Source organism: Pyrus communis, chromosome 16, assembly GCF_041283825.1.
Source record: "Pyrus communis isolate YQ-2024b chromosome 16, ASM4128382v1, whole genome shotgun sequence".
NCBI classification, from domain to species: domain Eukaryota; kingdom Viridiplantae; phylum Streptophyta; class Magnoliopsida; order Rosales; family Rosaceae; genus Pyrus; species Pyrus communis.
Window position 1 is genome coordinate 10,530,215 of NC_142580.1, and position 26,818 is coordinate 10,557,032.

The 26,818-nt window shown below is 38.0% G+C and overlaps 3 protein-coding genes and 1 long non-coding RNA gene across 5 annotated transcripts; 1 reads left to right on the top strand and 3 right to left on the bottom strand.

Moving 5' to 3' along the window:
- Window positions 1–6,713: 6,713 nt before the first annotated feature.
- LOC148689952 (uncharacterized) lies at window positions 6,714–9,427 on the bottom strand. Its single transcript, XR_015958020.1, has 3 exons — window positions 9,004–9,427; window positions 8,259–8,317; window positions 6,714–6,911 (listed from the first exon to the last, which is right to left on the bottom strand). It is a non-coding gene; the product is annotated as an uncharacterized LOC148689952 (long non-coding RNA).
- A 5,195-nt stretch (window positions 9,428–14,622) lies between these two features.
- Window positions 14,623–18,546, top strand: LOC137731046 (mitochondrial thiamine diphosphate carrier 2). The gene is made up of 8 exons (XM_068470102.2): window positions 14,623–14,876; window positions 15,056–15,220; window positions 15,597–15,713; window positions 15,872–15,983; window positions 16,608–16,735; window positions 17,074–17,226; window positions 17,696–17,845; window positions 18,029–18,546. Exons 2-8 carry the CDS (start codon window positions 15,104–15,106, stop codon window positions 18,245–18,247), a joined length of 996 nt encoding a protein of 331 aa, XP_068326203.2. The 5' UTR covers window positions 14,623–14,876; window positions 15,056–15,103; the 3' UTR covers window positions 18,248–18,546.
- Window positions 18,547–18,636: 90 nt separating this feature from the next.
- LOC137731047 (uncharacterized) lies at window positions 18,637–19,841 on the bottom strand. Its single transcript, XM_068470103.2, has 3 exons — window positions 19,538–19,841; window positions 19,286–19,425; window positions 18,637–19,116 (listed from the first exon to the last, which is right to left on the bottom strand). The coding sequence occupies exons 1-3, from the start codon at window positions 19,695–19,697 to the stop codon at window positions 18,829–18,831; spliced, it is 588 nt and encodes a 195-aa protein (XP_068326204.2). The 5' UTR covers window positions 19,698–19,841; the 3' UTR covers window positions 18,637–18,828.
- A 568-nt stretch (window positions 19,842–20,409) lies between these two features.
- Window positions 20,410–25,900, bottom strand: LOC137732207 (uncharacterized). 2 transcript variants are annotated; one of them, XM_068471507.2, is made up of 4 exons: window positions 25,707–25,900; window positions 25,451–25,503; window positions 23,424–24,194; window positions 20,410–22,684 (listed from the first exon to the last, which is right to left on the bottom strand). In XM_068471507.2, the coding sequence occupies exons 3-4, from the start codon at window positions 24,192–24,194 to the stop codon at window positions 20,927–20,929; spliced, it is 2,529 nt and encodes an 842-aa protein (XP_068327608.2). In that variant the 5' UTR covers window positions 25,451–25,503; window positions 25,707–25,900; the 3' UTR covers window positions 20,410–20,926. The 2 variants fall into 2 exon arrangements, with proteins under 2 accessions (XP_068327608.2, XP_088544367.1); XM_088688241.1 differs by lacking the exon at window positions 25,451–25,503 and having other exon boundaries at window positions 25,707–25,899.
- Window positions 25,901–26,818: the final 918 nt, after the last annotated feature.

The window sequence follows — 26,818 nt, forward strand, 5'->3', positions numbered from 1 at the left end:
GCAGAGTGGTTAGTTGGTTTCATAGCCTTTTCAGCTCGAGGTAGTAAGTCCTTAGGGATGTTCTACACCTAGTGCCCTAAAGCCTTTGTGGTTTGGGAGTCATTGACCTAAAGCTCGCTACCTAGGTTGGATAGAAAGCTTAAGGGAACTAGCATTACACGACCACTACTATTACTGAAGAAAAAAAAATGAAAAAGAAGAAAAAAAAAATAAAAGAGGAAGAAAATAAGGAAAAAAAAATAGTTATGTTTCAATTTAGTATGTGTGAAATAAAAAAGGACAAGATGACACACCCCGACCCAGAAAGTCCATTTGGACCCTGAATCGAGCTGTGCTGGCCGACACCTGGAAGGTGACGAAGCCATAAAATGTGATAGTGTATAAAAAGTGAATGAATTTGAATCTAAAAGTGTCTAAATACCAGAGTGCGCTACGAGTGGGAGCGAACCCATTTCACACGTGATGTCAGAGCATAAGTAAGGTACAGTAGTGTGGGTAAGAATCACACCCTCAAAAATATCCATCAATACTAAGATTCGCCACAGATTCTTGTCGATACAAACTCAGCAGTTAAAACCTGGAGGGCACCAAACAGAAGGTGTGAGTAAACAATAAAACCAAGCTTCCCAAAGTTACTACCTCTCAAAAAGTAATGCCCCTAAATGTAAAACCCGTATCGTTTTCCATAAGACAGTACAACATATATACATATATCCAAACCATACTCAGAAATGACCAAAACCATGGTTTGCCATCAACTCCACCATACATTAATAAGTAGGCCAAATGAACTAAATCACTACAAAGTGATATATCAGTCAGAATCATCTAAAATGACTTGTACATCTAATCCATATCTCATCAATCCTGGCTAGCATATAAGTCAGAGTCACCTATAGTGACCTGTACGACTTATCCATATCTCATCAATCATGGCTAGCATATAAGTCGGAGTCACCTATAGTAACCTGTACGACTTATACATATCTCATCAATCATGGCTAGCATATAAGTCGGAGTCACCTATAGTGACCTGTACGACTTATCCATATCTCATCAATCCTGGCTAGCCAATAGCTTAATAAGTATACCTGCACACGAGTCGGAACCACCTAAAGTGGTCTGTACGATAGGACTGGGTGTAAATAAATACGCTCAAGTGCTACGATCACGTGAAGACTGGGCGAATAATCGCGGGTCACCTACGAGTCGGAACCACCTAAAGTGGTATGTACGACAGGACTGTGCACCTACCTTGAATCCAAGGTGAGCATAAGGTGCGGGAGGTGAACATTACGTGAAGGACTATGCCCTGGCCACAGGCGGGAGCACTAACACCGGGGTGCAGGTTTATGAGCTCTCAATGCATCTCAATATAACATGTGCAACTCATGGCAACCAGTACGACAGTATCGAAGTTGCCTAACTCATAACTGCAGTCATGCTATAACGCAATCGATTCAACTATTACCATAAACTCACCTGAACTTACCTGGGTGTCCTGAGTTCACCTTTGCACTTGAAAGCATTCCCAATAATTATATGCAAGTAATATACATATGGATATATCATGATGCAATCTACTACTTAACCATGTCGTAGTATTTTCAATTATAAACAATATGGTGTGAAGTGTACAATCAGTAACGCCCTACTCCCAAACTACTTATTTTCAGGGATAATTATCCATGACAACCCAATTAACTCTAATTTAACTAACTAATTCACAAAACTAAAACTTGCCTTTACAAATTTCCTTCGCATTACTCAATTTCCCAAGCAAGGCTTTTGTCTCAAATATTTTATGGCTGCATCTAACGTCTCGTTAGACTGCCTACGTACCCTAGACAGGGATCAAGCCATTCGTAGTTCAAATAGTACTTCAAGCATTCAGAATAAATATGTATGAAAGTAATATGCCTAATCAATTTAAAAGTGTCGATAGAACTCTCAATAATAAGTACGATAAAAAGGAAAAGATGCACTCACCTGGAGTCCACGCTATGATTCTTTAGCGCACGCATCGAGGCGTCCTGAATGATTGGTCCCTGTGACCAATTATCAAATCACATCTCAGAACTCTTATCCGTAGAATATGTAATTCACATAAAACACAACCTCAACGACATTCTAAAATAGTTTGATACCCATTGACCACAAGTCAACCGTCGATCAAAGATCGACGGTAGGGTTTACAACCCTGTATAACTTGATCCGGAAGATCCGCATATCAGATTTCCAATCCGTAACTCCCAACGATCCACAATATGTTTCTAGAATAACATATTAAAATTTCATTACGATCCAACGGTCAGATCTCCGCCAATTGCCTAAAACAAGTGGCCGTGAACATTTATTTTACTAACTTACAAATCCAATTCAGGAAGATCCGTAAGTCGGATTCCCGATCCGTAAATTCCTATAATCTTTAAATATTAAGTATTATAATGTATCCAATTTTGGTGACGATCCAACAATTGGATCATCGATTCACATTTTATCAAGTAACGTATCGTAACGAACTTAGGTTCCAACTATCAACCTACGTCATTCAAATGACAAAACTGAATTCAAGACATTTGACATAGCCTAAAAATAGCATTGGCGGCCCACTGACCACGCGCCGCCGCGGGTGGCGGTCAGCCGCCCCGACTCGTCGGAAAATTCAACTATTTCCAAAAATTCTCAAACTTCACAGAAATGAAGATCTCAGTGAGTGGAGCAACTATCATACCTGCCACGAAGTCCAAAAGTGGACGGAAGATGGTCAATTTTTCCCACGAAGCCGGCGGGTGCCTAAAACTTCCCGACATCGATTCGTCGTCTACGGTGGTCCAACGGGGTCAAGGTTGGTTGGGTTTTGCTCCTAGGATGATGGGCTACAAAGCCCAAGTGGTGGCATCGGCCATTGCTTTGCCGATTTGCCGGAAAATCAAGAAGGGTGGCCGGAGCACCATTGATTTCCGTCAACTTTCGTGGCCTCAAACCGCCTCATACCATGGTTAATCAAGGTGGTTCTTGGGTGGGTTTTGTAGAGGGGAATGAGAGCTTCAAGATGGTGGTGATGGCATCGAAAAACTCCACCGGAGTTGGCCGGAATCGTCCTTGGAAAGTGGGTGGTCACGAGTGGGAAAAACCCACGGGAAAGCTGGGATATTCTTTTTTTTTTTTTTTTTTTTTTTTTCTTTGCTTTTCTTTCCTTTTTCTGATTGGGCTTCACCTTAAATAACCAATTTCTGATTGGGGATTTAATTTAATCAACACTAAACCTTGAATAACCAATTTCGAACGTCCGTAACTATACCGTTATAATCCGGACTCGCAAATGGTTTTCGCCTATGCGTTCACATCCACGAGTATTACGAGAATATGTTAAAAGAATAAGTCATACGTCTCTCTAGACGATGGTCAACAGAAGTCAAAGTTCTTGCCTCTAGGGCAATTTAGTAAATTCACGCTTTTTAAATAAAATAAAAACGTAAAATTTGGAACGGGTTGTCACAATCTACCCACCTTAAGAAAATTTCGTCCTCGAAATTTAAAATCATCAGTCCAACGTTGAATACTCAAATTTAAAGAGATATGTATGTAAATACATACACGAGGAAGACATCAAGTTATAGCGACTACATAAAAAAAAGATGACATTCTGTCATGATCGGAGTGTAGTGACTCTTCTTTCATGCCTCCAAATTCCTACTATCCTCTCATAAACGTATTCAAAGCGTAATGCACTTCGAAATTAAGCATGTAATATTTTTAGGTCAAGCCCACCTAACAATTAACGAATTAAATAAGTAAATACAAATATTAACGTAGAATAATCTACTTGTTTACTTACTTAACAACCCAACGAATAAGTTATTAATATTACGGTCTGTACCCCACAAAACCGACAATTCACTGTTGTCTTGATAAGCAAGTAACAATTCCCGAGGGTGCAATATTACCATCTTGCCCCTCAATGGGAAATACACATACCAGCCTCGATCGTACTCATTCACTACCTTCTGAGGCAACATCGTCAATAACATAAATTTTCAACATCACAATCTCAATCAAATATTTGTTCGCAATAATCTTCTGTAAATCACAAGTTGCACATACAATATTTGTATTATATTTCGAGGGATACCATACTCCTAAACAGGAATGTAACCGTAGTTACCCATAATTCTAACAAAAGTATACGTCTATTAAATATGCACTGTGCGTAAAATCTTCATACATCAACTCCAATGATACCATAGTTAAACCGAAATTGTAACTGTGGTTACAAGTGACTAGAATGGAAATAAGGATATACTGCAACCATGCTACTGGTGGGACAAACAAGATGCAACTCGTCCACAAAGGTCTGAGTAACTCATTTCAAACTAATCGTTAATCTAGGAGTAGAAATGCAATACTGAACAACTTCTAATACTCAAAATCTTCATAACGACTTCCAAAGGCTTGGAAGTGAAACATGTAACACGATGAAATATAAATACACCAAGATGATAATCTTGTCAGGTTTCTATTTGTTGAATTTGTATAGAAGTCTAGGAGTAGTTTTCTCAAAAAGTCATCGTCCTCTGGACGCAATTAGAAAATTGTAATTGCCCAAGGAAGTTTGAACTCTATATCCTCAATATCCCCACGACATTAATCAAAAGTGGGGTGCATCTAGAGTGAGGATTCATTTAGAACACATCAAAGGGAGCCTCGATTTATCTCTTTCCTACTTCCACATTTGATCACGTCACAAAGAGAACTTCTAGATCACATCCCCCGAAGAGGTTGACTACGTCCCACTTCTATCTTAGTGGTCTTCACAAGTGTCTTGTTGTTGAAATTTCAACACCCATTTTAAGGAAATAACTATTGCCAATACTTCAATTTTTAGAGCAAGAAGAATATTGTTTTCTACTTAAGTAAACAACCACCAATTGGTACATCATATAAGCGTATCATTGGTTTAGCATCACGATTAATGAATTTCACATTCTTTACATATACAACATATCTCGAACTGCGCATATAAAAAGATACTTCCTAACTCCATTCATACAAAATGATTAAAATCATTTGAACCATTTCTTGGTATATTAAAGGTAACTCTATATCGATACTCATACTTCCCAATTAAATAGAAAATGACAGGCTGGAAGTGTGCGAGAGTAGATACACCATAGTGCACTCATAGATGCCAATTTAATTTTACTATTGCCTCCGACAAAACTTAGCTTGTTCCAAAAAGTTCGAAGATCAATGAAGATTTGGACACACTTTTCTACATAAGAGTCCCAATCAATATTCCAATGAAATTAGAAATTGTTAATTCTAGGTCATAAGTATGATGGTTCATCTTTAGCGGTTCTACCACCGAGAAACATAAGCGTTAACATACTAAGAAAGTCTGAATCTGAATTGACTTATCACATCAATCGACAATCACCATGCATCATCAAAATCTCCCCAGAGAAGTGTCATCTAGCCTTCGAAATAAGGTAATGACTGTTGACTTTAGGTCAATGAATAAGATGGTTCGTTTCAAACGGTTCTAATCGTGAAAAATAAAAGCAATACTCTGCCATGTTGCCATACCAACTTAACAATGTGGTGGTATCCGCGATAAGATTTTTGGGATATGACGCCAAAAGTATACGTCCTCGAATTTACAGTACTACTAACCAACTCTACGACACGAACTAAAAGGTCTTCACAGTTTCCTTGACACTCATAACAATCTAACAGTGAGATATCATCCCGCATTTCGATTCTAATGTCTACCTATGGAAGTGATCGAGAAGTGGTTAGTCAAAGGGTTTTCGTTTACCTAGATAAGTGATAGGGTAAAAACAACAATCATGAGTTTACCGTCCTATTGCAAAGCTTATTCCTAAGCTTCCACAATCCTAATTTATTCGGCTCAAGCGAAGTAGTTCATTGATCCTAGGAGGATTTGATGATTGCTTTTCGGATTTCTACAACTCCCAGGATATGACAACTTACATTCGCAAGCCTATTCTCACCCATTTAATAAGTACAACTACGAAAGCAAAAATCTGGAATAGCGTTGATTGAAAAATCCCAATGCTAGAAAAAGACCTTGCCTAAGATCTACTTTCAAAAAGACTTCATCGACAGTCGATCTTCCTCCTAAAGATCCAACATGAACACAAGTATGCTTGAAGATATTAGTGCTAATAGGGACCGAACAATAATTATCCCTCCGATGATCTTCCGCGAAATGTTACTAAGAAATCAAGACTAACTATGATTTCCAATCTTTAAAGAATCAATACTAACGGCAGTAGGACAATGTTAGAATTATTTGGTAATATCTCTGGCAATACCTGATTATCAAAACATTAATTTAGGTCATCAACTTGCCTCAAATCTACACTTCCCCCCCCCCTCAAGGGAAATCTTCGTTTTAGTTCTATGGACATGGCCAAAATGATTTTATAAAATGTCGTCAAGCCACAAAATTGTCCAAAACTGAAGAAAAGTTAACATATTTTTCCATATTCGACGAGGTGTATCATTCGAACGTCAAACACAAAAAGCAAGAGTGCTCACATCATGCGTGTGATGAACACAATACTGCCCAACATATGCTGTGATACCAAACTGACACACCCCAACCCAGAAAGTCCATTTGGACCCTGAATCGAGCTGTGCTGGCCGACACCTGAAAGGTGACGAAGCCATAAAATGTGATAGTGTATAAAAAGTGAATGAATTTGAATCTAAAAGTGTCTAAATACCAGAGTGCGCTACGAGTGGGAGCGAACCCATTTCACACGTGATGTCAGAGCATAAGTAAGGTACAGTAGTGTGGGTAAGAATCACACCCTCAAAAATATCCATCAATACTAAGATTCGCCACAGATTCTTGTCGATACAAACTCAGCAGTTAAAACCTGGAGGGCACCAAACAGAAGGTGTGAGTAAGCAATAAAACCAAGCTTCCCAAAGTTACTACCTCTCAAAAAGTAATGCCCCTAAATGTAAAACCCGTATCGTTTTCCATAAAACAGTACAACATATATACATATATCCAAACCATACTCAGAAATGACCAAAACCACGGTTTGCCATCAACTCCACCATACATTAATAAGTAGGCCAAATGAACTAAATCACTACAAAGTGATATATCAATCAAAGTCATCTAAAATGACTTGTACATCTTCTCCATATCTTATCAATCCTGGCTAGCATATAAGTCGGAGTCACCTATAGTGACCTGTACGACTTATCCATATCTCATCAATCATGGCTAGCATATAAGTCGGAGTCACCTATAGTGACCTGTACGACTTATCCATATCTCATCAATCCTGGCTAGCCAATAGCTCAATAAGTATACCTGCACACGAGTCGGAACCACCTAAAGTGGTCTGTACGACAGGACTGGGTGTAAATAAATACGCTCAAGTGCTACGATCATGTGAAGACTGGGCGAATAATCGCGGGTCACCTACGAGTCGGAACCACCTAAAGTGGTCTGTACGACAGGATTGTGCACCTACCTTGAATCCAAGGTGAGCATAAGGTGCGGGAGGTGAACATCACGTGAAGGACTGTGCCCTGGCCACGGGCGGGAGCACTAACACCGGGGTGCAGGTTTATGAGCTCTCAATGCATCTCAATATAACATGTGCAACTCATGGCAACCAGTACAACAGTATCGAAGTTGCCTAACTCATAACTGCAGTCATGCTATAACGCAATTGATTCAACTATTACCATAAACTCACCTGAACTTACCTGGGTGTCCTGAGTTCACCTTTGCACTTGAAAGCATTCCCAATAATTATATGCAAGTAATATACATATGGATATATCATGATGCAATCTACTACTTAACCATGTCGTAGTATTTTCAATTATAAACAATATGGTGTGAAGTGTACAATCAGTAACGCCCTACTCCCAAACTACTTATTTTCAGGGATAATTATCCATGACAACCCAATTAACTCTAATTTAACTAACTAATTCACAAAACTAAAACTTGCCTTTACAAATTTCCTTCGCATTACTCAATTTCCCAAGAAAGGCTTTTGTCTCAAATATTTTATGGCTGCATATAACGTCTCGTTAGACTGCCTACGTACCCTAGACAGGGATCAAGCCATTCGTAGTTCAAATAGTACTTCAAGCATTCAGAATAAATATGTATGAAAGTAATATGCCTAATCAATTTAAAAGTGTCGATAGAACTCTCAATAATATGTACGATAAAAAGGAAAAGATGCACTCACCTGGAGTCCACGCTATGATTCTCTAGCGCACGCATCGAGGCGTCCTGAATGATTGGTCCCTGTGACCAATTATCAAATCACATCTCAGAACTCTTATCCGTAGAATATGTAATTCACATAAAACACAACCTCAACGACATTCTAAAATAGTTTGATACCCATTGACCACAAGTCAACCGTCGATCAAAGATCGACGGTAGGGTTTACAACCCTGTATAACTTGACCCGGAAGATCCGCATATCAGATTTCCAATCCGCAAATCCCAACGATCCACAATATGTTTCTAGAATAACATATTAAAATTTCATTACGATCCAACGGTCAGATCTCCGCCAATTGCCTAAAACAAGTGGCCGTGGACATTTATTTTACTAACTTACAAATCCAATTCAGGAAGATCCGTAAGTCGGATTCCCGATCCGTAAATTCCTATAATCTTTAAATATTACGTATTATAATGTATCCAATTTTGGTGACGATCCAACAATCGGATCATCGATTCACATTTTATCAAGTAACGTATCGTAATGAATTTAGGTTCCAACTATCAACCTACGTCATTCAAATGACAAAACTGAATCCAAGACATTTGACATAGCCTAAAAATAGCATTGGCGGCCCACTGGCCACGCGCCGCCGCGGGTGGCGGTCAGCCGCCCCGACTCGCCGGAAAATTCAACTATTTCCAAAAATTCTCAAACTTCACAGAAATGAAGATCTCAGTGAGTGGAGCAACTTTCATACCTGCCACAAAGTCCAAAAGTGGACGGAAGATGGTCAATTTTGCCCACGAAGCCGGCGGGTGCCTAAAACTTCCCGACATCGATTCATGGTCTACGGTGGTCCAACGGGGTCAAGGTTGGTTGGGGTTTGCTCCTGGGATGATGGGCTACAAAGCCCAAGTGGTGGCATCGGCCATTGCTTTGCCGATTTGCCGGAAAATCAAGAAGGGTGGCCGGAGCACCATTGATTTTCGTCAACTTTCGTGGCCTCAAACCGCCTCATACCATGGTTAATCAAGGTGGTTCTTGGGTGGGTTTTGTAGAGGGGAATGAGAGCTTCAAGATGGTGGTGGTGGCATCGAAAAACTCCACCGGAGTTGGCCGGAATCAGCCTTGGAAAGTGGGTGGTCGCGAGTGGGAAAAACCCACGGGAAAGCTGGGATATTTTTTTTTTTTTTTTTTTTTTTTTCTTTTCTTTCCTTTTTCTGATTGGGCTTCACCTGAAATAACCAATTTCTGATTGGGGATTTAATTTAATCAACACTAAACCTTGAATAACCAATTTCGAACGTCCGTAACTATACCCTTATAATCCGGACTCGCAAATGGCTTTCGCCTATGCGTTCACATCCACGAGTATTACGAGAATATGTTAAAAGAATAAGTCATACGTCTCTCTAGACGATGGTCAACAGAAGTCAAAGTCCTTGCCTCTAGGGCAATTTCGTAAATTCACGCTTTTTAAATAGAATAAAAACGTAAAATTTGGAACGGGTTGTCACACAAGAGGTAAGGGTTTTAGTCAAGTCTCCTTAACTATGTTGGTTCACTTTACACCGAAGGAAGTTTGTGAATTCTTTTCTAATTGATTCTAAATGGCTTAGATTCTGTGGTGGGATTAGTTGGAACTGTTGGAAGGATGTTTTGATTTTCAACGTGTTCCATGGATTGCAACTTGAAGATGAAAATTTTGTCTTAGTTGAGTTTTAATGAAGTTTCTAGTTTGTTAGTTTTTTTTTTTTTTTTTTTTTTTTTCTAGTTTTGTTTTGCTTGAGGACAAGCAAAAAGCTAAGTTTGGGCGTATTTGATGAGTCAATATTTTACTATATATTTTACCATATTCTTAGTATTAATTTATTGGTTATTTTGTGAGAAATGTGATACTTTGATTTATATTCTTAATGTAAGACATTTAACTTTCTCTGGAGCAAAAAGTAGTCAAATGGATGAATTTTGGAGTGATTCCAATTGAAGGATGTTCGTGAGTCTGTTTACTTGATCATATCAAAGTTTCATAATTTTCTACCAAGTGGTTTATTTATGGCTATGAAATAAAGGAGCAGCGTGCAGTGTTGTCAAACTGACGTTTTGGGATTCTTTGGGCTTTTTGACTGCTAAGATGATATCTTTGGGGTTCGAGGCTTTCTATAATTATGTTCGGGACATCTCAAGCTTTAATTCTAGCTATTTTGGGCCTGTTTTGGAGCTCTAAAGATCCAGAAACGTGGCTGTTTTGAGACTATGCAGATTTTGTGCGAATTTTACTAGTCAATTTAGAATTATGTTTTCTAATTTATTTTAATTTATTTGGTTTCCTAGTATTATTCTAAGATCTTTTCTAGGTAGAGTTTTATTTTTTAGTAGTATAAATAAGGCTTTTTAGCCATTAGGGTTTAGAGGGGAAAGAAGAGAATGCACACACACTTTAGAGAGCTTTTGGATTTAAGTTTATTTTCAAGGTGTTTTATATCCTTGTTTTTAATAATATTTCGTTGTATGATTGTTAGTAACTAATTTCCGTTTGCTAGGGCGAGGTCACGAGCCTTAGTAAGAATATGTAGTTTCTTTTCAATTTGCTTATGATATTATGCATGCAGGTTTGAATTATTAATCACCGGTTTAAACTGTTTAATTGTCTTAATGCTTAGCTACCATTAGGATCTTTAGAAAAGTAAATTGATACAATTTTGGTCGGAGGTCGGTCCTTGAAATTGACGAATGCTTCTTGTGATTAATATGTGCAAGTTCACTTAGGATGAATACCACGTCTTAAGGGTTGTATGGTTTTTCAAAAGGTTTTACAAAATTTAATGAGTCATGCATGTTTAGATTTGATCTGAATACGACAGATGAGTTGCATGTTTTATATACGCTCTATGTTGGTGGTCCAAGTAGGAATATTTTAGGAAAACCTAACCTTCAAAATATGCATGTATAATTCATAAGTAATTGGAAGAACTACATATGATTGTTAAGGCGACGGCAGAATCCTAGGCTTTTACAATTTAATTTTCAAAATCTGTTTTCTTTTAGCTTATTTTATTTAATTATTTTCTATTAAATTCGTTTTTATTATTTTAAATAAAAAATCAACTTTTTTCAAAACTTTGTTTTAAGTAATTAATTAAGATTTGATTTGATACAAATTATTCATTCAATTCAAGTGAAGAACGACCTTACTAGAGTCATCTATACTACAATTTAAGTGTTTTTATCCTTACTTTTGCAGATGGTAAAATCCTTATCAGCCTCAAATCCAGTTTATCAAGCTCGAATGAGTCATGTTTAAGTGGATTACCACTACATTCACGAAAAGGTCACTCGCAAAGAAATCGTCGTTGGATATGCGGTTTCAACTGATCATCAGCTTACTGATCTTCTAATAAGGGGCCTATCATTTTCATGTTTTGCCTTCTTAATTTCCAACTTTCCCATTCGCCTAACGCCCCCTCAGCTTGCGGGGGCGTGATAAGCCAAGTCAGATTACCCAGTTTCAAACGCTGCTGCCTTCCCGCTCTCCTCAGCTGCAACACAGTTCGACTACAACTCAAGCTCTTCATCAGATTAGGTCTGTTAGTTAGATCAAACTTCCCATTGTTATCACAAGTATTTATCCTTGTACCACATGAATTCTCTTAATTGTTGAAATTTACCAGATGGAAAGTACTTGCACATGCTTACAAGTTCATGTAGTAATTGCGCAAAATACCCTTTCTAAATTATTGGATTTACAATATTTGTCTATAAAGTGACGCTATTAAAAAAAAAACACATGAAAAGCCCTCCCATTGACCCTTTGGACTCGTGATTTTTATTAGACTAATAAACTAAAGTCATAAGATATTTATTTCTGAAGATATCTTCTTATATATAAAGCCAACATAAAAGGTGAATAGTGCTTTTGGTGTCATCAAGTTTCAACAAATATTTGGACAAAAATGCCCCTAAAACAAAAAAAAAACTTAGGCATCCTAAAATAATGCATCAAATAAGGTAAGGGCATTTTCGTCATTTTAATAGTGCTTTTTTTAATAACTTATTTTTTTATACAATTTTTTTTTTAATTAGTGTCTCACAATAGGCTAGCAATAATGTTATTCAATTTCTCTATTTTTAAACATATTTAAAACACCTTAAGAGGCGTGTAATGTCGATTATAAAAAAAGTTTTTCGCATACGGATAATAATGTGATTAAATAAGTTGTCAAATGATTTTTTTTTTTTTAACAAGTGATATTATCTACATTAATGAGGAAATGATGAGATTAGCCTCACAATGGGCTAGCAATAATGTGATTCAATCAGTTGTTTATTAAATATTATTTTCTCTATTTTTAAACACGTTCAAAACATCTTAAGAGGTGTGTAATATCAGTTATAAAAAAAAAGTCTTTCGCACGCAGATAATAATGTGATTAAATTAATTGTCAAATGATTTTTTTTTAACAAACAATAATATCTACACTAAGGGGGAGGGTGGTGGGCTTAGCCTCACAATAGACTAGCAATAATGTGATTCAATCAATTGTTTATTAAATATTATTTACTCTATTCTTAACGTAAATTTTATAAAGACCGATTTTATTATGTGAATTCAGCTGCTTTAAATATTATTTTCTCTATTTTTAAACACGTTCAAAACATCTTATGAAGCGTGTAATGTAGAGATATTTTCGTCATTTTAATAGTGTTTTTTTAATAATTTGTACCTTTTCTTTTAAATTAATATCTTACAATAGGCTAGCAATAATGTGATTCAATCAGCCGTTCATTCAATATTATTTTCTCTATTTTTAAATACGTTCAAAACATCTTAAGAAGCATGTAATGTCGGTGTCTAGCAATAATGTGATTCAAGCAGTTGTTTATTAAATATTATTTTTTTCTATTCTTAATGTAAATTCTATAAAGACCAATTTTATTATGTGGATTCAACTGCTTTAATTGGTTTATGAGGGGTTTCTTCTAACATGATCTAAGATTATTCATTTACTTCAAATATTACACTTTCCTTTTGTCAATTTACGCATATAAATATATTTAAAACGTGTAAGTCGCGCGGAGCATGTCATGATTCAAAAAATGTCATATACACGTGTGAAAGGCCTTTTTATAACCGGCATTACATGTCTCTTAAGATATTTTGAACGTGTTTAAAAATAGAGAAATTGAATCACATTATTGCTAGCATATTGTGAGATACTAAAAATATATAAAAATAAATAAATAAATAATTGTACTAAAAAATTAATTATTAAAAAAAAACACTGTTAAAATGATGAAAATGCCCCTATCTTATTTGATGCATTATTTTGGGATGCCTTTGCACGTGCATGAAGACTGGTACTATATAAATAGAAGACACGAGTGTTTTGAAATGCACCAACGACCAACCGAGTTAGTCTAAGCGTCCATGTTAAAACTTATAAAATTGATGTCATTTTTTTTTTTAACAAACGACATTATTTTACACTAAAAGATAGGATGTGAGCTTAGCCTCACAATAAACTAGCAATAATGTGGTTCAAATTCGCCTTTAGCGATAATCGAACCTAAATGCCAATTTTGACACCTAGGACCTAAAAGGAATTATGTAAGCAAGCAACAATGAGAGACTAAAAAGTAGGAGACAAGTAATGTATCAAATTCACCTAAATGACTCAATCTGGAACATCTTAGAGCATACTTATTGTAAGATTTGTTTTTTCTTAATTTAGGGGCTTTGTCATGGCAATCACTCTTTCGGAGGTAAGGAAGACTCACATAGGTTTTTTAGCTACTCCTAACTATCATCGTGTAATTTACCAGCGTCAATATGTCGACTAGAACAAATTAATATTAACAAAACGTGGAACATATTCATGGAAAAGAATCATCGTCAAATCCTTTTCCTAGGAATCCCATGATCGTGACTGTTCATTGTACATCATGCGGTCAGAAATCATTTCAAAATTTAAAATTTAAAATCAAATATAAATAGTACCTAACGAAAATTGCTCACATGATGTACGATAAACGGTCACAATCATAGCATCTCTAAGATCCCATGATCGTGATCGTTCATTGTACATCGTGCGGTCAAAAATCATTTCAAAATTTAAATTTTAAAATTAAATATAAATAATACCTAACGAACATTGATCATATGATGTACGATAAACAATCACAATTGCAGCAAAAAAAAAAAAAAAAAATAGACCTAGCGACGATCCTGTTCCCACATTCTTGTCTTCGGCTGTAATGTCATGGCATGAGATTTAGGTGGTGATGTGACCTCATTCTATCTTTTAGAGGGCACAAAAGAAAAAGGAAAAAAAAAAAAAAAACACTAATAAAACCAAACAAAATATCTTCTATTCACAAAAAGGACCATTCCCACTATTGACGGACGGGAACAATTCCGTGAATTAACCAGCAGCGCTCCGTTAACCCCGATTATCTAGGCTGCCCCACAATTAACGCCCCTTAAACGTTATTAAAAGCCACCCCCCACCCCCTTCTTCTTCTTCTTACAAGTCGCCGACGCGGTCTTACTCAATCCAATAAGGCGGCAAAACCCCCCAATTCAATGGCGGCGCTTTCTCTCTGCTCCATTGTCCCACCTGCCCTCTCCAGGTCGGTTCCTTTCCCTCTCATTGCACTTTACCTTTCTGCTTTCTGCAAGTCGAATTTCCAGTATTTCACCGTCGGCGGAACCCTAATCGTCTGAACCCTTATCAGATTTTGCTAATCCGTTAATGTGATCGTCAATTTTTGATCTTTTGTTCTAATTGAATTGAACGGCATCGTTTCAGGTGATATATCTGCTTCAGCTTTGTTCGCGAGGGGGATTTCTTTTGGCAATGGAAGAGAAGGGGCAGCTCAAGCGAGCGGTCATTGATGCAACGGCGGGTTTAATCGCCGGTGGAATATCGCGAACGGTTACTTCGCCGCTAGATGTTATTAAAATTAGATTCCAGGTTCGTGAAAGTTTTGAAATTTTTGCCTTTATCTGTAATGGAGTTAGACTGCGAAATTGTATTGACATCGTGGTGAAGTTTGTAAATATTTGCAATTTCTGAGCTTTGCATTGTTTTCCAACGTAGAAAATTCATAACATTCTTACAGTACGGTACAAGTAATGATATGTATTGTTATTTTTTTCAAGTTTAATGGACTCCTGCACGTGTTGACTTGGTGTGAAATCGTGTTTGTTTTTGTTGTTGCGTAAATTTCGTGGGTTTTAAGAATTTTTATCGATTTGGTGTTTGGGTTTTATGCATGATGCTTATCTGCATATGCATCTTAAAGGCTGGTGGTGGAATGAAAAATCTTTTTATTTGTTTTGGTTGATAGGTTCAACTCGAACCCACAACATCATGGGCTTTGGTTCAAAGAAATTTGTCTGAACCATCAAAATATACTGGGATGTTTCAAGCAACAAGGGATATCTTCAGAGAGGAAGGCTTACTGGTACAGTGACACAATTTATGTTCATGGAGAATGTAAATTACTATTTATTTTTTCTTGTGGCATTCTGTAGAAGCCATTTCTGGTGGTCTTTTATGGTTCAGTTTTGCAAGAACATTAACATTTTCCCGAGATCTTATTATGAGAATTTCTTATGGCAGGGTTTTTGGCGTGGAAATGTCCCAGCTTTACTTATGGTTATGCCGTATACCGCGATACAATTTACGGTGTTACACAAGTTGAAAACATTTGCTACTGGTTCTTCCAAAACAGGTACTTTGAGAATAGTCCTTATGTGCACTCTTTATTTCACTTGCACACTCATTTCAATAGGACTTGATACTATTAAGGGTATGACAACTCGGACCCTATATTTGTTTAAACCCTTGGAAAATAGGCAAACACAGTTGGACACCTGCCTGCATCTGAAATCCATGTTTGTGTCCATGAAACATAGGTCTGAATTCTGAATAAAAAGTTGTATTATGTGGCTTCTTTTAAGTAAGGGTATGAATTGAATATGGTTTGATCTTCTGATTCTTCTTTCATTATTTGTAGCTCCAGTAGCTTCGGCGTAGGACATTTGACTTTGACTTCTTTATTTCTCTAAAATTCTCTTTCAAATTGATTATCAAGAACTGAATTTGTGCTAAAGTAACTTGGGTTGTAAGCTGGATGTCAGAATGTAATGTCCATCTCTAATAAAAGTCTAGGTTTATTGCTCTGTTGTTTATTTGAATTTTGCAATGAGGATTTTGCTGATAGAGGTACCATGTTTAGTTTAAGTACTCTATATGTAATGTTTACGACTTCAGAGCTATGACCACTTTGGATGTGTTCTTTTTTCTAATACCCCAAATTTCTTGTACGTCCTGATCATTGTTTGCTCTGATGCAGAGGATCACATTCGTTTGAGCCCCTATTTATCTTACGTCAGTGGAGCATTAGCGGGTTGTGTAGCTACTGTTGGCACATATCCATTTGATCTTCTAAGAACCTTATTGGCTTCACAGGGCGAACCTAAGGTATAGGTACATGGGTTGACTTTTTGGTATGGTGCGTGCGTGTGATTGTAAATTAACTTTCAAACTGTTCCGCGCCATGTATAGCTATACTAGTCTGACGAGTAGGAATCAATGTTAGATCCATGTTATTCTTCATAAAATTCTTTAAAGTTACAAAGTTATGCATCTGACAGCATGAGCTATCCTTTATGTAATCAGTAGCTTTGAAATGCCTAATATACTAATAAAATAATGTTGAATTTTATCAGGCCACCTTTAGAATTAGTTTCTGCATAAACACCAATTTGTGAAGAGTTCTTTGGCATAATAGAGCCTAACTCACATTGTTCTTCATTTAGGTGTATCCAAATATGAGGTCTGCGTTGGTTGAAATAGTTAAAAATCGTGGCTTTCGAGGGTTGTATGCTGGACTGTCGCCAACACTTGTTGAGATTGTACCCTATGCAGGCTTGCAATTTGGTACCTATGACACGTTTAAGCGCTGGACCATGGTAAGCTTCTGGTTCTGCTCTATCATTTACTTTTTTGTGTTTTTTACTAAATATTTGTATTTCTTTGTCTCATGATGGGATGATTTCCGTCAGTTTTGGAAATCAATATATAGTTGTTTTGGTTGAAAATATCTATCATGTGGTCTCACAAGGAAATGAACCACATTGGCTAGTTTTGCAGGGGGCCTGTAGCTCAAGTAGTTAAGACCATTCACCCCTGCACTTGAGGTCCTAGGTTCAGTTTTCCCCTTCCCCACTTGTGTAAAAATAACCTGCCATGTTTAGATATGTGAATTGAAATAATCAAAGAAAAGGGCCATACACCCAGCAAAGAGCAAGATCTTTTGTTGGAAGTGAATTGGATACAATTGTCCTTCCAATATATGTTTGTGTGTTGTGGGAAGGTTTTCTTGGATTGAGAAATTCTGAAAAAAGTATGTGATCTCACATTTTATTGTGTCCATTTTAGGCGTGGAACCGGTACAGATCCTCTAATATGAACTCGCACGGTAGAGAAGATGGTCTCTCGAGCTTTCAGCTTTTCATCTGTGGTATAGCATCCGGCACATGTGCCAAACTTGTCTGTCATCCACTTGATGTGGTCAAGAAAAGATTCCAGGTAGATATTTAAACGTCCCAAACGCCACTTGCATTACTGGAACTTTCAGTTCATCTGGACTCTAATGTGTTATTTAACAATCTTTCCGCAAGAATACAAAGGAAGAAAAATGTGCATGAAAATGCTTCCATGTTAATGCAATGATGGTTGGTCATATGAATACTGTTTTCCCGGGCCTTGCAGGTTGAAGGACTACAGAGGCACCCAAGATATGGGAAACCAGTAGAGCACCGTGCTTATAGCAACATGTTTGACGCCTTGCGAAGAATATTGCAGATGGAGGGCTGGGCTGGTCTCTATAAGGGAATAGTCCCATCAACCGTCAAAGCTGCACCTGCCGCTGCAGTGACATTTGTGGCATTTGAATATACATCAGATTGGTTAGAGTCCAGATTGACTTGAATCTAACTGTTTCCTAATAGTTTCAAATGTTATTTTTGCATGATGAGATTCTTTTGTCCTTGGAAACCTTAGAAAACCCTCGTCGAAGGAACCGAAAGGAGGGACCCTATTTTAGCCGCCCTTACAGGCCATAAGATTGTAACTAGACAGCAAAATGTTTGAAGATAGAAGTTGAGATTTAGAGCACCATAAATTTTTGTATCAGCATGTTTCAAATGAGATTATCGTCTCCTCTCTTGGAAAAAATCTGGTTACCGTGTTTACATCCTCTACATATTTTTGTGGTCGAAGTACCGATACATTCGCACTCATGTCTCGAAACAGAATGAACTTATAAATCCCATAACCACACGTAAACATGAATTTCTCCGACATGTTACAGATTCTCAGTTGTGTTGCAATCGAAATGCCTCAAGCACTAGGTACAAAATTTCCGACATGTTACAGATTTCGGAAGTGTAAAATCTCCAAATCACAGGATTCACATTCAAACTTGTATGCGAACCAACGTTATTCAACGGAAAATCCAACTAGTAGTGAAGGAGAATAGTCGATAGAAGCTGTCTCTATTTGTGCCTTCTTCAGCGATTGTTGTTCTGTTTGCCGCTGCCATCCTCCGGAGGCAGTGCTACAAACCGCAAGATCCTCCGAACCTCAGCAACATCAACCCGGAACTTCTCAGCAATTTGGTCCGGCTCCATGCGGCCATTGTGATCCTCGGCCTTGCCCTGATGCAGCAGAATAATGTGGCGCAGCTGTGCCACATTCAGAGTTCCCGGCGGAGCAGGCCTCTCCTCATAACTCCCGGAATCTGGCTTCGTATCCCTCAGTTTAGGTAGAGGCCTCTTATACTTGTCCACCACATTTGCCTGTACAATGATCCCCAAAATACACATTTACAACAGTACAATACAATGTCTTAAATTCAAACCGTGGCTAGCTAGTTTATTTGCTAAAAGTGCTTATGAGCGGAAGTACTTTCTACGTTATACCCAAACGGCGAAACAAAATGAAAAAACCAAACTTTGAAAAACTGACCTCGCCCATCTCCAATTTGCCTCCGGGCTTTGCTTTGATTCTACCCACCATTTGATTGAGCATGGCGTCGTAATTTGGATCTCGTTCTTCGAGCACATTTTCGACTGCTTCTGCGGCTCCTCCTGTTCCTGCACTGCCATCTGAAACCAACAAACCACATTCGAAACGACGCCGTAAATTAACTGAACGGAGCTGAGGAAAAATGTGCTAGAAAAGCCAATAGACAAAAGAAGGGCGGCAACTTTAATATACCAGAATCAATAGCGCCGCCGGCCTTGGAGATCTCCGCCCGTTCGGGGGGAACCAGAGGAGGCCGCTTATCGACGACGACGGTCTTCGGTTTGGACGACGCCGTTTCGACGGTCGAAGAGGGTCGCGTTCTTCCAGCAGCTCGTCGCAGCGCCTGACCCATTGTGTCGGTCGTGCTTTCTATTTTCTAATTTTTCCCAAATCAACCAACAATAAACTCCGTTAAATATGCAGATAGATTAAAATACAAAACACCCTTTTCAACATTTAGGGTTTGGTGGGAATAGTGGAAGAGGAGGTGGGAGAGGAGGAAGAAGAAGAGGATGGGAGCAGGACACAGTGGAGAGTGGCGCGTGGTACTCTCGTGTCCTATTGTCCTACACCAAAGCCAATACCGATGGGGCCCATTTCGTTTACTTTTATTAATTTTTTTTTTTTGGTCAAATATGAGAGTTATGTTTTATAAATTAGATTATCTGCTATGATAAGCATTAATTATAACTCTAAATTTTTTTGTCGGAAAAATAATCTAATACATCAAGTGTTATAATACAAGTGATTAATGATTTTTGCTTTTTAGGATAAGTACACATATAAATTCTTTCTGAAACCTTTAAATACTTAGTGAACTCTCTTTCTCTAAACTTTCATATCATCAACATCGACCAAGATTGGATTGGATTGGATTGAATCGATCGTTTTGGCGGATTGGATTGAATCTTGGAACACCCCTAGCTTTGATATCTAATTAGCAAGCAATCAAACTGTTCTAAGGAAAACACCCCTAGCTTTGATATCTAATTAGCAAGCAATCAAACTGTTCTAAGGAAACTTAAATCTTAACTTACCTTTTGCTTTCGGCAGGCAACAAACAATGCTCAACACAAATCTCTTCAAATTACGAAAATTTCAGGTGTAAACCGATGAGAAACTGTCGACGCGAGTCTAAGAAATCGAACTACATTTGATCAGAATGCAACAACGGTCACCCTATACGTTAGTCTTGCAACTCATAATTAAGGAAAGAAAAAAAAAAAAAGACGACCACTTTTAAAGTAAATTGTACACAAGAGAGAAAGTAAATGGTTTTATCAAATGCTGTTGAACTAAGACTGAAAGGGAGGAGGGCAACTTTTGTCTCTCATCTTTGGTTTTCTGGTTAATTGCGCTGCTTTCGCTGATGTAATGGCCACGGGAAAAGACGCTGCTACTCCGAATTTCCAATGAAATTTGTATGTAACACCATGTACAATGCAGAAGAATGAAGAGACTTGCTGCCCTTGCTGTTTATCATGGGTTGGTTATAACCGCAGGAGCCAAAAGCAGCGGTCTCTGTTATATGCAGAAGAGCTTTGTTCAAGTTGTTAGTTGGATTTTCAGCACCAAACCGACTTACGAGACCATGTCAAGTTCGCTGTACCCATCAGCGTTGTTACTGGGGATAGCACTCCTGGTTTCCTGCATACTGAAATCCGGGAGACTAGTATCAAAACTGTTGAGATCGCTCACCTTAGTACGAGCACGCCTGGATGACCTTAATTTGGAGTTGTCTCGGGGAAATTCATCCCTACTCTTCTGCTTCTGTTTTGTGTCTAAAAATCCATAAGCTAAAGATTCCAGTACCTTAGTGCTCAGCGGTCGGTTTCTTGTGCTTTGCCTCCGAGAGTTCATTGCAGGCTGCTGTTCGGAAGTTGCCCCACTTTCAGAGGGATCCACTGAATGGGAAGCAATATCTGGTTCCTGGTGTGTTTGATCATCTTGTCTTTCTATCATTGTGAAAGGTTCATCAGTTTCAGCATCTAGAGGCGGGGGCATGTTCAAGTCAATCAACATAGGGCGCTGAGGATTCTCTTGGAATATTTCCACAGGCAAACTGTTGCCACGACGATTGCCTTCACCACTATCAACTGGGCTGGCTCCTCTAGGCAAAGTACTGGCGGATGATAACTTCTCTCCGGATGGTTCCACTTGAGAGGGAGTTTTCTCACTAAATTCCGCACGGTCTCCAGAAACATCTTGTTGTAACATGGGACCTTGCAAGAACTGGCTCCTGCTGGGGGTGATCTCTGTGCGACTACAAGCAGCTAACTGTCGACGTCTTTTTGAAACAGGGGCAACATGATTTTCATTTTCAGAAACCATTTTCCGGCTCTTTTGGCACTTCATAGCTTTCCGGCTCTGCATGTCGTTGCATGTACCAATGTTCTCATTCTTGGGGAGATCTGCAGTCACAGTAGTCGAACCTTGACCAAAAGCTTGATGTTCCACCTCTGAAGTACCATATTTAAAATATTTGTCACCATTTCTACCCAAACGGATGGACTTCGAAACGTGGATCTCATCCCTCTGTGAACACAAGGAATTAGCAGAATTATATTTATCTGTTGAATCCTCAGAAGCATCCTCGTCGTCATCTTCAGAATCACTTCTGGAGGCGGAGACATCCAATTCAAGCGGTAAGCTTCTCAGTTCCCTCACCTTGAATATTTTCCCATTAGACAGACTAGTATCCACAACTGTAAACTTCATGACATCTGTACTACTACGATTTGGAGTACGAGGCTGCAGATAACAGTGACGTTGCTGATTTGGGAAGTCTTGTTCGTCCAGCTTTGTTTCATCTGTCCACCCATTTTCTTTATTTGCTCCTATTTCAAGCTCAAGAAGCTCAGGGTCTGAAGCAACTTTATTCAGGACGTCACTTACCGAATCAAAGTAGTGGGATCCCTTCACCAGTTTCCTTCTTGAGAACTTCTTAATACCAGGGATAAGAAAGACCAATGAATTCCTGGAACCAGTGGAGAAACCCGGATAAGGCTGCTCAGAGTGCCACCCTCTTTCAAGCAAACGAGGCCAGACAGCTTCCCAAAAGAGATCGCTCGAGCGGGCTTTGCTTAGCCGGAAGCCCCCTGTTAGAAAGTTGACTATTTCTAGTGGCGTAAGGGTGGAGCATGCTTTGCCAGTTGGTATTTCTGGGCGAACAGGAGCAACCTGATTGGACTTTAAAGTCTCTGTGGCATTGCCTGTGAGATCTTTCTTTCCTGTACCAATTCCCACTGCCTCCACCAGTGCGTTCAATCCAATTCTAGCCCTTAAAATGAATACATATTCTTCTAGTATAATTTTTCCTTCCCCAAATGTCTTCGAGACCTGGAATTGGTCAAACAAATTAAAACAGACCATATCCTGATACGAACAAATAAAGGGACAAACAATCATAGCAAAATCCAAGGTGTATCCCTTCTGTAAACAACTGTTTATCTGCATTAACGGATTTCATTTTGAGTAGTCAACGTTATATGTTTCTGTTGTATAAAATCAGAAGGAAACAAGTGGCAGATAAAATGATGGATCCACATGCATTACATATTTGCACTTACCTGTCTATCTTCATCAGAAAATAAATATTTGTCATTATTTTCATATATAATTTGTCTATACAGTACCTCCGTAAATCCATAATTTAAGCTAAAATACTACTAAATTTAATGAGTAGGAGGCGGTAATCTCTAGACATGGAACTAATTGCTAAAGTAATAAACACACAAATTCGATTTTACCAATCACTTCCACATGATTCAACTCTGCCAAAAAAAAATGAACAGGTACACAAAAGGAAAGCAAAGTTACAGAAGGCATATAGGGACTTTGTGAGAAATATGTACAAAGAGTTAAACAATTAAAGGGATACTAATCTGTCTAAATTTTAGCAATCAAATAATAACTTGAAAAATGTTGGCAGAGAACCTACACAGAACCTGAATTAGAGTATTCAGTAAAGCAAATAACTAATTTAGCATACTTTTGTTTGTTTGCATATTGATGTGTGTACAGACAGGCTGATATAATTTTTATCCACAGTATTGAAGTTTCGTAGAGATGTAATAACCTCAAGCAAAGAAGTTTGGCATTCTTCTGACACGTGAGGAAACAAACGAGAAAACAACTCATGTTGCCTTGCCCCAGTAAAAATTCTTTGCCCAAATATACATTTTCTGCTTCTCATTTTTTTGCATTCTTTCCATCTCTTGTATCTGTCAGACTTGAAAAATTTCCCATAGTAGAATGACAAAATATCACCCATTTGTTTGCTTCCGACAAACTTCTTCACCAGAACGAGGTTCCTCTCAAAGATATATAAACCAAGAAGAAAACTGGCTTCTTCCATGTCACTCCAATTGTCTCCTGCAGAACCAGGAACTGGACAGTACACTCCTCCAGGCTTTTGATGCATTTCAGCCTTCATTTCTTGTTTCAATACTAGATTTTCTGACTCGCCAGATGTTATCACATTATCGGACTTAACATCCATTGGCTCAGCTTTGCACTTTACGTTGTCACTTTCTGAATCAATCAAGGTCTGTCCGACATGTTCATATTTTTTGGTGTCCAATTCCTCGCTGATCCACATTACTGGTATAGGCAAACCCATTACTAAACTACCTTCAGAAATTTCTGCATCAGTTGGGTTCTTTAAAAGCCATATATAGTCAGAAACAGCTAGTAGACAGGGAATTTCAGCCTGGTACTCATCTCCAACTCTAGGAACTAGCTCAGGGTCACCAGAGACACCACATGTATCAGAAGCTTCTGGAGAAAATGAATGTTCAGCTTCATCGTCATTGATATCCCCATGGCTAATTCCTTCAACTGAATCCATCTGTCATACAAGAAGGAGGGGGAGGGGGAACTGGTATTGTTAAATTGTCTTTCTGAGACAACAAAAGGATCAAAGTTCTTCCTTCTGTCCAACAGACAATTTAAAAGACATATACTTCATAAAAAATTTCGAAAATTATGAATGCTATATGCCAATTTGAAATCGTACATTGCTCCCCCAATAATATTTTTGATACCATTATAAGAACATGATAGCCTACTGAGAAAGATAGAAAATGAGGAATAGAACTGCATGCTACAAAAATGCTTCTACTCCAACCAAATCCAGTCCAATTTTACATTTTCAAATACCCTTTCAAAATTTCAGACTAAATGTCTCATTTTGTTGAATCTGTTCACTGTTTCCAATCTAAAAGCTCAAATTTACGGGATCGAAAGGAGCAACCAAGACACGACCGTTCGGTTATGAAGCAGTCCAAAACCAATTGAGCTGCTGCTAATGCTGCAGGTTGGTCATAAACATGCCAAAGATAAAACATTGATTTTTATCCTAGCAGCAGTACAGATTGAAGAACTCATGCAACTAGCAGCAATAAATCCTAGTTAATCATTAATCACATAGAGAAAGAGAGAAGGAATTTCCTCAGAACAAATTCCAATTTCAAAATTTGAAGCAAACAAAAGATTTTTTTTTTTTTCTTGCATTTATTATATTAAAAAGTTTATTCATAAACCACAAATAATCATAAATAATTTTTGTTTTTTTGGTACCAATAATTTATTTTTTTAATAAAAAGGTACCAAAAATTTCCGAAAAAAATAATAACCCAGAAATAATTTTTTTAAGCATAAACCAGAAGAAATACAAGCAAACAAAGCGTTAAGCAGCAAACCCACAACAAAATAACCAATCCAGATCCCTTTTCGAACCAGACTAAAATCGACGAAACTACAAAAAGGCATAAACTTTATGATAATTATCTGAAAACCCATTAAGCACATTCATATCAAAACAACAAACAATCACGACCAAAACAAAAAACACCAAAAAGTAGTAAACTTTAATAAAAATAAATAATTACCCAACATAGAAAAAAACGACAGAAAGAACAGGAAAGCATTCCGGCAAGTAAAAACCACAGTCCCAGTGAGAATTCCAACACGATCCCATGAAATTCCACTTATTTACCAAACAATGACCCTCCAAAAACACAGAGAGAACTGCATTGAATCGTAAAACAAATAAAAACAGCAACCCAGAAAACGAAAGATTTGGTTTTTTTAATATTTCAATACCTCCACGGAGAAGGAAACGATATTTGAAGCCGAACCCACGTGAGAGAGCAAGCCTGAGAAAAATGGGTCTTGGAGTTTTAGCACCAATTTGCAAGCTTTGGATTCAAAATACATAAGTAAAACAAAGCGTGAAGCACACACAGAGTCTCTTACACAGAGAGCCTGTGCCTCTGAGTCTCTCTATTTTTAGAGAGAGAAAACTCACGCACGCTGTTGGACATGAAAACTAGAGAGAGAGAGAGAGAGAGGGTTGTACCTGGGTTTTATGGAAGCTAAGCTTTCATGACCACGAAGGCTGAGTTCTAAGGAGGCCAAAACCAAAGAGAAAAATATTTGAGAAAGCAAAGTCGTTGTGTCCTTAGAGAGAGAAAATATTACGATTTTATAGGGGAGAGAGAGGGGAGAGAGAGGGGGGAGAGAGAGGACCTGAGTGTTTTCTTTTGGTGTGTGAGAGAGAGTGAGGGGGGGCTCTGGACCATATAAAGACGTACGAAAGCGATATCTCCACGTGCCACCATAGCGCGTGAGATACTAAATCCTGTAACATTTGACACGTGGCCTTAAAGATTCCTGCTACGATAGACCGGACGAGATTTGTACATTATGGCCTGCTTAGACGCAGAAAGATTTTTTAGTGTGTCTGGAATATAAGGTCGGAGTAGAAAGTTGAAATATCATATCATTATACTATTTAGAGAAACTTTAAAAAAAATATATATATTTAATTGTATGATGCAATGTGATGTTCTATCTTATGTTCCGAGCATATTGAAAATTCTCTAGTAGCTAAGGGGCGGGCCAATGGTGTGCTGCCACCTATGTGAATGTTACGGAGGTTTATTACTAGTGTGTTGAACGACAAGTCGTAGTAATGTTATTACGAGCTAGATTGGCAAGCCATAGGGATCGTTGCATGGTGCGGTCCTACGCTCTCAGAGGCGCGTGTTTGTAAGTGAGGGTTGATTTTGGGTGGATATATTTATATAAGTTCTTTTATTTTCTGTAATAATCATTTGAAGGGATTTTCTTAAATATTTTTTGGGGTATTTCTCGATGAGGAAAGGCTCGACTTTCAATTAACGTGGGGTTCGGTTATCAACTGAGTCAAGATATGGCTAACTCGGACATAAGCTCTTAAACACACTCAGTTCATAAATCCTAGCAAAAATGCTACACAATGTTGTCAATTAACAAAGGATAAGAGGTGATTAGCGGCCTAATAATATAACACATAATGAACCAATAACCGACAATGTGAATGGCTAGTTAGCGGCCTAACAATATAACCCATAACGCACCACTAATCGATAACGTGAACGGCAAAAACAGATTGTGTGAACGCAGTAAGTGACTATTTGAGCAGAGAAC

Bases quoted from the DNA above. Each gene is read 5' to 3' on its own strand.
- LOC137731046 (XM_068470102.2), top strand. From the start codon at position 15,104: ATGGAAGAGAAGGGGCAGCTCAAGCGAGCGGTCATTGATGCAACGGCG. The intron at 15,714-15,871 runs GTACAGTGACAC...TTCTTATGGCAG, and splicing joins TCAGAGAGGAAGGCTTACTG to GGTTTTTGGCGTGGAAATGT. The intron at 17,227-17,695 runs GTAAGCTTCTGG...TGTCCATTTTAG, and splicing joins CGTTTAAGCGCTGGACCATG to GCGTGGAACCGGTACAGATC.
- LOC137732207 (XM_068471507.2), bottom strand. From the start codon at position 24,194: ATGGATTCAGTTGAAGGAATTAGCCATGGGGATATCAATGACGATGAA. The intron at 22,685-23,423 runs GTTATTACATCT...GACCAATTCCAG, and splicing joins GCCAAACTTCTTTGCTTGAG to GTCTCGAAGACATTTGGGGA.
- LOC137731047 (XM_068470103.2), bottom strand. From the start codon at position 19,697: ATGGGTCAGGCGCTGCGACGAGCTGCTGGAAGAACGCGACCCTCTTCG. The intron at 19,426-19,537 runs GTATATTAAAGT...TGTTGGTTTCAG, and splicing joins CGGCGGCGCTATTGATTCTG to ATGGCAGTGCAGGAACAGGA. The intron at 19,117-19,285 runs GTCAGTTTTTCA...ATCATTGTACAG, and splicing joins GCAAATTGGAGATGGGCGAG to GCAAATGTGGTGGACAAGTA.